The 11,085-nt window shown below is 34.1% G+C and overlaps 1 protein-coding gene across 2 annotated transcripts; it reads right to left on the reverse strand.

Annotated features, from left to right (window-relative positions):
* Positions 1 to 1,019: 1,019 nt before the first annotated feature.
* On the reverse strand, positions 1,020 to 8,677 carry cyp2n13 (cytochrome P450, family 2, subfamily N, polypeptide 13). 2 transcript variants are annotated; one of them, XM_073932390.1, is made up of 9 exons: positions 8,333 to 8,677; positions 7,870 to 8,032; positions 5,191 to 5,391; positions 4,088 to 4,297; positions 3,774 to 3,950; positions 3,542 to 3,683; positions 2,748 to 2,935; positions 1,884 to 2,025; positions 1,020 to 1,380 (listed from the first exon to the last, which is right to left on the reverse strand). In XM_073932390.1, exons 4-9 carry the CDS (start codon positions 4,268 to 4,270, stop codon positions 1,205 to 1,207), a joined length of 1,008 nt encoding a protein of 335 aa, XP_073788491.1. In that variant the 5' UTR covers positions 4,271 to 4,297; positions 5,191 to 5,391; positions 7,870 to 8,032; positions 8,333 to 8,677; the 3' UTR covers positions 1,020 to 1,204.
* Between the last annotated feature and the right edge of the window lie 2,408 nt (positions 8,678 to 11,085).

Consider the following 11,085-nt stretch of genomic DNA (forward strand, 5'->3'; position numbering starts at 1 on the left):
TATAGTGGATCTCAACCTTGAGAGTCCAAAGAGTACAACACAAACATATTGTGAAATAAGAATATGGATTTCAACATGATTTATTGTTAGGATAAAACCTTGCTATGTTTGCCATCTCATGTTTGTATTATCTGCAGTTTTCACTAACTTGAACTTCATCCCTTGAACCCAATGTCTGTGATCAGTGCCAACAGGTTGATCATTCTGCAAAGCGTATCTTGACACAATGACCTTTTCTCTCTTTTTTAACTCTGTTTTTGCAGATCCACTATTACTAAGCATGTTTTGCAGATTTGATTTATGTTATAGCTAAATCCGATTTCTCTCACACCCATTCAACAAACAAAAACTACAGCGTAAGCTCTAATGAATTGCTTTTCAGAGATTATAAAGTGATATATTAAGGCAAGACACAGCAGGTGAATATGGTAAAAAACATGTTGATATTTGTCACCATACTTACTCAATTGCATTAAGAATTTCACATATTTATGTATTAGATGTTTTCTAAAATCTCTAAATATGCAAGTGAGGCATTATTTTATAAAAGATCTGCTAGTTTGCATGTATTTTTAGTACAAAAATCTAAAAATGGGGTTTAAATTCTTGTTTTGACATACAGTTAGGTCTTTAAATATTGGGACATCGACACAGTCAGTTTTATCTCTATACACCAACACAATGGATTTGAAATGAAACAAACAAGATGTGCTTTAACTGCAGACTGTCAGCATTAATTTAAGGATATTTACATCCAAATCAGATCAACGGTGTAGGACTTACAACAGTTTGGATCACTTTTTATCACTTCATAATTCAGAAAATATTGCTAACAGCCCAGAAAAATAATTGTAGAATTAAATGTTGTATATATTCAGCCCAAATGAACATATCCTTCTGAAGATCCTTCTTAAAGCCCATGTGAACAAAGTGGTGAAGTTTTACTTTATACTGTAAGTACTGCTAAAAAATCTATTTAGGAGAAAAGAGCTTTAAATAATATGCACAGAAACAATTAATAAAGAAACACTTTTTTAGGTGTTTATTTTCAATAAAGCCAGGAAAAGAAAAACAATTTATGAAGTCAAAAAGCCCAAAATGTGAAATAAAAATTGCCAGTAGTGTCATGTTAGATACATATAATGTACTGTAATTGACTATAAATATTGTTCATTAATTCCTAATAAAAATAGTCAGATTTGTCTCAACGTGCTGTTGCACAGATCTTGAACGGGTGTGGAGTGCGTGTTATTCCAATCACTCCATCCATGTTGAGTTTCTCTCCCTCTGTGGCTGAAAATCTGAATTTGCGGAACAAACTGACAAAAAATAGGAAGAGTTCAATTCTGGCGATCTGCTCCCCCAAACAGACCCTCTTTCCTGTGAAAGAGAGACACAGAGCAAGCAGATGTTAATGCAAACAAGTCTATAATCATTTTCAGTTTGTCTCTGATGTAGAATACTGAAGAAATTTGGGGCAAGTAAGGTTTTTGTTTTATTATTATTATTATATAAAAATCATTATTATAATTTATTAATTTAATTATTTATTAAGTGCTATGCAAAACAAGGCTGTATTTTGTCAATCAAAAACATTAAAAAAACATTCTATTTTGATATATTTTATAAAGGATTTCCATGTCATTTTTAAAGTGTTGATCTGGTGTTCAAGAAACATTTTTGATCATTTCAATTTTCAGAAAGTTCAGTTGAGATTCTAACATGAATAGAACATTTGAGAATATTAATTTTGTGACAATATTAAACTCTTGATCATTTTAATAAATCATTGCTCAATAAAAGTATTAATTACTTTTTTATTTTACCATACTGAACCCAAATCTTTAAACAATCACAGTAAAGTGTTTTTGCTCTCTTATTACCTGCAGAAAAGGGCATAAATGCATCTCGCCTTACAAACTTGCCCTCTTTGTCTAAAAAGTGGCCAGGATTGAACTTGTAGGGTGTCTCCCATTCGTTTTCATCAAAGAGAACAGAGTGCAGTATAGGTAAAACGGTTGTGCCCTGGTTGAAATAATGTAAAAGAAAGGGAGGTTAGACTTCATATTATGACAAATACCACCATTGATCACCTTTCAAATAAAACATTTTACAATTAACCACAGGAAAATCTTTTAAAAAGTGATCTATTTCTTGCAAGTAAGATTTTAAAGTGGCCCATTATGCTTTTTCCTGCTTTATCCATACATGCTATGTATAATGTATCTGTTTTTAGAATGATAAAACATCTTCAAAGTTTCACAGTGCATGATGCATGTAGTTACTGTCACCCAAATGATAATTACTGATTCAGCCTGAAAAACAAATTGTCAGTTATTACTGTTTACTAAGGACACAACGCCAATCTATGGTCTTACTTTCACCCTACTGAAGTTTTATCTGAGCCCTTGGCATCCATTTCCAATGCATGAGGAGTCAAACTGATAAAGTAGAACAGCACCATTGTTACTGCTCATATCACTGTTGTGATTGTCAAGTGCTGAGGAAACACATATAGCTGAGTTTCAGATATGGTAATGTGTGTTCTGGTTCCTGGCAAGCTGTAAGCAGTTGACCGATTATAGTCTAATCCTAACCAATCAGAGTAGAGAAGACTCTCAGAAAGCTATATATATATATATATATATATATATATATATATATATATATATATATATATATATATGAAGGGAAGAGCAATTTGGAGCCTTAATAGAGGCAGTTTTAGGGTGGCTGCATAAATTTACCTTTGGGATGAAGCATTCTCCAAGGGTTGTGTCTCTTGCAGCCACTCGCAATCCATTCAATGGTATAACATCTCCAAATCTCATGATCTCATGGATGACAGCCTCTGTGTAGGGCATGTTGGGTTTGTCGGCTATACTTGGCTCTCTTGAGTTTCCAATCACTCTGTCGATCTCCTCCTGGACCTTTTCTACAAATAACAAAGTATATTCAAAAGACAGCTGAATGTACAAATATATTGATTTATTAGTTTTGTCCTTGTGTACAATGTTAATACTTGTTTAAAGGCCTGGTAACATTTCTTTCTACTCTATATACAAGGATTGTTGTTGTTGTTGTTGAAAAGAAGTATTTTTTTAAGAATGTTGGAAACTTGTAACCATTGACTTGCATAATTTCTTTTTATTATGGATGCCAATGGTTACAGGCCTTCAGCATTCATCAAAGTATTTTATTTTGTGTTCAACCGAAAAGGGAAGGGGAATCAAACAAGTTTGGAACTATAAGAGTGAGTAAATGATGGCATAATCTTTGTGTTTAGGTGATCAGCTATCCTTTAAACTCTTTTAAAGTAAAACAGTATTCTGTTGTCTAAAATATGAATCATTCAAAAGGAAACTTTTTGTTGTTATTTTGACCAATTGTCATTGTATGCTCTAGATTACAGTTTGGAGAACATTGTATCACTAGTTTGCAGCAGAACAAAACAAAAGTTGCTCTTTTTGCTCAAACACAAATTGTACATCCACAGAAACTTATGACTCAATATTCATTACTGACCATAATTCATTTTTACCTTGTACGTCTGGATACATTATGAGGTATATGAGCCCCCAACATAATGTATTGGATGTGGATTCAGTTCCGGCCAGAAACAGGTCAAGAACACATGCAACAAGGTTTGGTTCCTCAAAGCCGTTTACTCTTTCATGGGGTTTCTGGTTGGAAATTGAAGTGAAATAATTTTCTGTTTAAACATAAGAGCATAAGTTAAAGAGGCTTCTTCTGTCATTTAAGCATTATTTTACCTCCTTCATCTCGATTAGGAAGGTATCGATGTAGTCACGAGGCTCTGAGGGATCCAGTTTAGCCTTGTGTTTTACAATGACCTCATGTACGAAGCTCTTCAGTAAGTCATAGTTACTGAAAATATCATTGTGAGGCCCTGGAAGATGCTTCATAATGGCTGGAAATGCTTCATAGATCTAATAAATACAAATGAACATTGTTTATTTTTATAAGCTGTTACATTATAAGGATATAAAAATTGTAAGACCATTGATTGATTGAATTGATGAGTTAGTGAATTAAATATTTGAAGCGAAGTCATTCATCGATTTACCTGTCCCCAAACGGATCCTTCTAGTTGAATGCTTTTAGAAATATATTTTAACATTGTTTTGAACTGGTGGTCAGCATAGTCAAATCTCTGGCCAAACACCATTTGACAGATTATATTGGAAACAGCATTGTATAATAGGATTGTTGGGTCAAAAGCAGCTCCTAAAAAGGGCAAAAACAACATGTGTCGTGTTAGTTACATGTATTTTAACTAGCTGGTGCATGCAAAAATCATTTACTTCGGAATATGTACAGCCAAGGGCCAGTTTGTAAGGTACACTGCAAAAAAACATCTGTAAAATAGAGTAAAAGCAACTGGGGTGGCCAGAATTTTACAGATAAAATACAGTTTAAACTGTAAAAGAAAATTGAAATCTCTGGTAATCTACTGTATTTCATTACTCCAGTGTTATACTCAAATTTTGAAGTACTAACATCAGCGTACCTTGACTACACAGACGAAAACACAACTGAAAGCATGTGGTGATGAGACAAACAGAAGCATTGCTAGTGGTGGTGGTGGTGGGGGTGGGGGGTCACAGCCCACACAGCAAAATTTCTCTGGCCCAGCTCTGGCCCACACAATCAGGTTTTGCTTGGCCCACATGCCGCAGTGAATTACAGTACATGACTGGACCAAGTTTGGCTTCCAGACAAGGGCCAAACATGGACCATACCTGGGCCAAGTCTAAGTCAAGTTAATAACTCATAACTGGGCCTGAACTGGGCCAGATTGGTTGGTGTGTCACAATTGCAAAGAAATTGATAAACCCATGACATTTTGCACTTTGAGCACTCTATGGGCGTGCTTTTTCTCAAAGAGACTTGATTGGTAGAATTTTATTTCTTAACTCAAAAATAATTCTAATGTATTTTAAATGTGGGTCAAGACAGGCCAAACTTACATGGCCCACTTGTAAATTTTTAACATCTGGGTAAAATACTATATTTTACATTTGGCCCAAATCTTGTGTGCTGCCTTTAAGACGACGCCACCTCTGCCAAACTCGGGCCATGTTTGGCCCACATGCTATATGCCAGTGCCAGATGAATGCCTGCCCTGCTGTGCCAGCTTAATGCCAAATCTGTAATCTTTTCAGTTACCAAGAAGCTGGTAAGTTCATACAGTATATACCGTAGCATGTTGCATACCTTTCTGTTCGTCTATCTCTTCCAGAAGAAAGCGGCTCTCCTCACAGATGGCCAGCTCCATTGTTTTCTTTCCCAATCCAAAGTTCCTCAGTGTTGACAGAGCGAAGCGTCGTTGCTTCTTCCACATCTCACCATTACTGAAGAAGAGTCCAGCTGCAGAGGACAAAAAGAAGGCCTCGCTAACATGATCAGTGAAAATTGGTACATAAATTTTTGCAAATCGAAATATATTATTTTGTTTATTATTATATATTCCTATGTTGTTTTCTATTTATTTTGTTTGAGCTTTGGGATGTTTCAATACAGTTTAAATATTTATTTTATTTATTTTTTTATTTATTATTATTTGTGGAATTTGCATGTTCATCCTGTGTTTGAGTGGGTTTCCTCCGGGTGCTTCGGTTTCCCCCGCAAGTCCAAAGACATGTGGTATAGGTAAATTGGGTAAGCTAAATTGTCCATAGTGAACGTGTGTGAACGAGTGTATGGGTTTCCCAGTGATGGGTTACAGCTGGAAGGGCATCTGCTGCGTAATACATATGCTGGAAATGTTGGTGGTCCATTCTGCTGTGGCGATCCCAGATTAATAAAGGGACTAAGCCGAAAAGAAAATGAATGAATGAATGAATATTAAACATATATTAAAATAAATATAATTATTCATAATAATAATAATAATAATAATAATAAATATTTAGTTACATGTTGTGTTGTGTCAGTTACTTCAAAAGTAAAATTGTAGAAAAGTACATCATTAAAAGTGTAATGTTTAAAAAGTAATTTAATTGCCAGATAGGTAATTTTTGACTCAATACTTAAAATTCTTACAAATCTCAATGCACACAAAACACAAATAAAACTCTTTTCATTCTGTAAATGTAAAATGTACATTTATTTAAAAGAATTAACAGTTAATAAATGTAATAAATTAACATACTGTACACTTTTTTAAAAATCCGTAATTTTATGGTTTATTTCCAGCAGTTCGGGTGCCGGAAATAAACCGTAAAATAATGGCTGTTAAATTACAGGAATTTACTGTGAAATAACAGAGGTTGAATTACAGAAATTTACCAGATCATTTTAACTTAAGTACATTTCTGTAATTCAACAGCAGTTATTTTACTTTTTTTTTTTTTGCAATTTTGCTGGCTGAAACAAATTTAGAAAATGCGAAAAAATCCTTTTTAAATGTTGGTCTGACGTTTTCACCAACATCTGCTTTATGGCCCTAGCGATCAGAGTTTCCTGCCGATGATATTCTGGCAGTGTCGGATTTTAGACACTTTCCTACAGTGTGTCTTTTTTACCGTTAGAACCTCAAATCAAGAGCCAACAGGAACCCCGAAGCTGAATTACAAACTACTGCGAGAAAATGTCAAAACAATTCTGATTTTATGATTGAGGCACACTTTGAGTAAAATTATTGCAACAGTTTGTTTATTTTAGAGTGTATGAGTGTTTCCCAACCCGAAGGGCATCCGCTGCATAAAATATGTCCTCCTGAGACCCAAAGAATTTTTTTTCTTTTTTTTCTGTGATTTTTTACATCCTTTGGGTTATAAAAAAAATTCTACAATTAAGAGTTTTCACATTTTTTTATAGCATGTCCACTGTAGTGGACCGCAGGACCATTTTAGTTCAAAACGACCGCCCCTCAGACAACAAAACTGTTCAGGATATGGCTGTAAAGGGATATTAATCCAATATTAATGTAACAAAAACAAAAGCCAATTTTTTTCTTTTGTATTAAAATTCCTAAAACAGTTCAGTCTAAAAGAGAGCCGAACTCAAAAAAAAAAGAAAAAAAAGAAAGAAAGAAGTGATGTTAATCCAAAACAAATTTAACATAAAAGCGATTTAAATCTGATTGTCATTTTCTAATTGTCTCTAATTCTCTAATTGTCTGATTGTCAGACTCTAAATCAGAGTCTCCCTCAGCTATCTTATAAAGAATCGTCTCTGCTTCAGTTTTGCCTGCTACAACATGCAGTCATTAATAACATTAAGATGGTCCTGGTGTCCACTTAAGTGGACATTTAAAAAAGGATGACATTTTAAAACACAAACAAGTTAACAGCTTTGAAAGCTAAATGCATTGTTCCTGACACTTTAATAAACAAATATATATGTAATTATAATAGGAAAAAAACATTTAAAAGGTAAATTTACATGCATCTCTCCTTCCCATAAAATGTGCTTTTTTTGTATGTCGGCCATTTTGGATGCAGTGTAAGAAGTGGTTCCTAGCATGCCAGCCAATCAAATGACATAACACTAGAAAGCCCAGGATGTCCTCTAAACAGTACAAGAGGACTTGGCAGAGTAGCTCAAAAAATTCAAAGAAAATTCATGAAAACGCAATGCCCACTACAGAGCAAACAAGTCAATGGGCGGGGTCTCAGGAGGATATGCCAGAGTAATTGGTGGTTCATTCCACTGTAGCAACACCTTATAAATCTGGCACTAAGCCGAACTCACACTGGGTGAGTTTTCTTGCTCATCTGTATTTGATGCGTCTTGATTGTTTCTCAGTCTGACATTACTGTGTGACAACTGTGATCTTACAGTGTGACATGGAGGCCATGTGTAGCATTTCTCTTTTTTCACACTTTCACATTGTTGACCTACCATTTCCAGAATACACACGTGCTAGCACTGGACTGTTGGGCCGATCCACAAAGTTTTCAGCTTGTGTCACCAGGGCCTCCTTTACCATTTTATAACCAGTAATGAAGACGGTTTTGTCACTTCCTAATCGAAGACTGAAGATATTGTTGTAGGCATGGCCGAGCTGTGAACAAAACAATGTCATCTTGAGGCATGTGACTGGAGCTAATGCCAAACAATCAGTCAAAAAATGTGTTTTTGTCAGCAAGCTCCTAAAATCAGGCTTGAAGACATTAAATGCTATAAAATACACATAATTATAAATAAATATTAATAATATTATTCCATCAATAGATGTTATTTCTACGATTAAATAATCTCTTGATGAAGTTCATAGGCCATAATGCAAAGTACTTTCGTGCTTTATTTCAATGAGTAATTTTCTGTGCTATCAAATTCAGGAGTGGCAATATCATCTGCTCACCTTTGTCAGATATAAATGAGGCTCTTTGGAGTCAACGTTGAAGATGTTTCCTAGTAGTGGAACAGAGAAAGGGCTGGGTGGGTATTTCGGTGGGTTTCTGTTCTTCAGGTAATCTGCCACCAAAAGAAAAGCCACCATGAACAGCAATATTCCCTTCACATCAAGAGTCTCGAGTATTGCAGTATACGCCATGACTGCATGTGAATGAAGACAGACCACGTGAGCCTAGCAGAATTTGTTGAACAGGCTGTCTTTATCCATCTGTTCAGCCTGACACTCCCCTCACATTTGGCTCCATAGCTGTAATGTTGTGAACTGTGAGTTATGTAATATCTTCATCTATCTTCCGGCAGGGTACGTGAGTAAAAGTTATCCTCTGTAGCACAAGTGGTGGACTATTGGAGTTTATACTGTCAGGTTTGTTTTTAACAGAGGTTGACTTTTGGCTTAGTGCTAATAATCAGGTCCTCACACCACACACATTTATCCAGCATTTGCCCTTTGCTTTATTTAGATTGAGGGTTTTGACTGCAAGTTTAGGAGCTCATGTACATTATGATTTATTCTAGAAGTAATCTATCAGTAATTGGTGAATTTATAATGTTCTGCTTTACTAAATTTTCAGAAAAATTAATGGTGCATTTAAATTAAATGTCTTTCACACCACAAATAAATGCTTTGTGGTTATATGTTCAGATTCGATTGTTAAAGTTGTTTAAATATAGTTTATTAGTTTAAAATGTCTCAACATTTTTTATATGTTGACACACACACACACACACACACACACACATGCACAAAAACACAAATGATCATTGGTGATTTGTGTTTGATTGATCATTGTAATTGTTTAATGAAAGTTTAAAAGATGATAATAGATGCACTAAAAATACAGTTAAAATTTACTTATTACCCCTTACTTATAACCTTAAAGTGACATTTAAGGTTAAGGCTTAAGGTTAATGAGGTTAACTAGACAGGTTATTATATAATGATGGATTGTTCTGTAGACTATTGAAATAAAATATAGCTTAAAGGGGCTAATAATTATGACATTCAAATGATTTTTAAAAAGTTAAAAACTGTTTTTATTCAAGACAAAATAAAACAAATAAGACTTTCTCCAGAAGAAAAAATATTATCAGACATATTGTTAAAATGTCCTTGCTCTGTTAAACTTCATTTGGGAAATATTAAAAAAGAAAACAAATTCAAAGGTTGGCTAATAATTCTGACTTCAAATGTTTATAGCATATTATATATAGCACAACACAAAATGTTGAGAAAGCAGGATTTAATTTATAATTAAACTTTTGTTAGAAATGCTCTTAATGGCCTTTTTTTTTCTTTTTCTTTTTTGCAATTTGGAGGAAATCTTATCAAACTTTTATAGCAAAAAAATATTAACAGTTTACACAAATCCATATACTATGCAATAATTTATCTGGCCAGGGCTGGAGAAAATGGCTGGAGACCTGGAACTGGGGCTCTACCAAATTTGGCTGCTAGAATTAGGCTGACCTTTCAATGCCTTACACAACATGTTGAAAGCTGCGTTCTTCTCACAGTGCTCTTTTTGTTGTCTCCAAGACACAGCTTCACTCTAGGGTTGCATTTGTCTTTTATGCTCTAAAGTTGTAGAATACTCTCCCAGTAGATATCAGGAAAGTAAATTCTCTAGGGACTTTTAAAATCAGTTCCTCAAACATTCAGGATCTGATTATTAACTTTGCATGGGCTTTGTTGTAATTCTATTGTATCAGACATGCATTTGTTTCTGTTGAACACAAAAGAAGAGATCTTGAAATAGCTGGAAAACGGTAACCATTGTCTTTCATAGTATTTCTTTTCCCACTATGGAAGTTATATAAAATGTATAAAAATAAAGGTTTGGTAATACAAGAGTGTGAGTAAATTTTTATTTTTTGATGTATAATCGCTTTAAGCGTGTGTGAAAAATTTTAAACAGAGTCTAGATGTCCAATTTTAGTTTATTTTGTTGAAAAAGCATACATTATTTATTGTAGGAAAGGAAATAATAACAGAACAGAAGCTAAATAGATGCATGCATACATGTATGTGGCCTTTTAGATAGAGCTAATCTTTTCCATGTGTAGACTGAGGTAATTGTTTAAGGCCAGAACACATTTCCTGTGTTTATACAGATCATAATCTATGTTGGGAAATGTGGAGACTTCACAGCAAAAAGAAAACAGAATTCTCTGTATAAACTTTCTTTATACTTTTCATATGTATGCATATTGACAAATAGACGATTTTTTTTTGTAAAACACTATTTTTGAAGAAATATTTGTGCTATGTAGTTAAAGTCTCATGATTGAGACAATAAAAGGGATCACTGTCTTTATCAGTTCTTTCAGTTTTTTTACTGAATTGTACTGTAAAAAGTCAGCGTGAGGAATGAGGAAAAACTTATATTTAAAATAATGTAATTCTGAGACAATGCTTAACAGGTGCATGTCTTTTGATTCAAAGGGGGTTTCAGACACGTGATCCTTTTTCTGGACTTTTTCTGTGGAATTGCTGATTTCAAATTAGCATACATTGTCAGGACATGGTTTTCAGTGACAAAATGTATTAAATTCCTATGTTTTTAGAAATAAATAAATGAAAAAAAAATGACTGGAGTATACTAAAATAGCCATTTGTAAAAATAGGCCTGATATATTTATTAATGACTTTTACAAGTTTCATTTATAAAAGCGGGGCGATGCAATGGCGCAGTAGGTTGT

Source organism: Danio rerio, chromosome 20 (genome assembly GCF_049306965.1).
Source record: "Danio rerio strain Tuebingen ecotype United States chromosome 20, GRCz12tu, whole genome shotgun sequence".
NCBI lineage: Eukaryota > Metazoa > Chordata > Actinopteri > Cypriniformes > Danionidae > Danio > Danio rerio.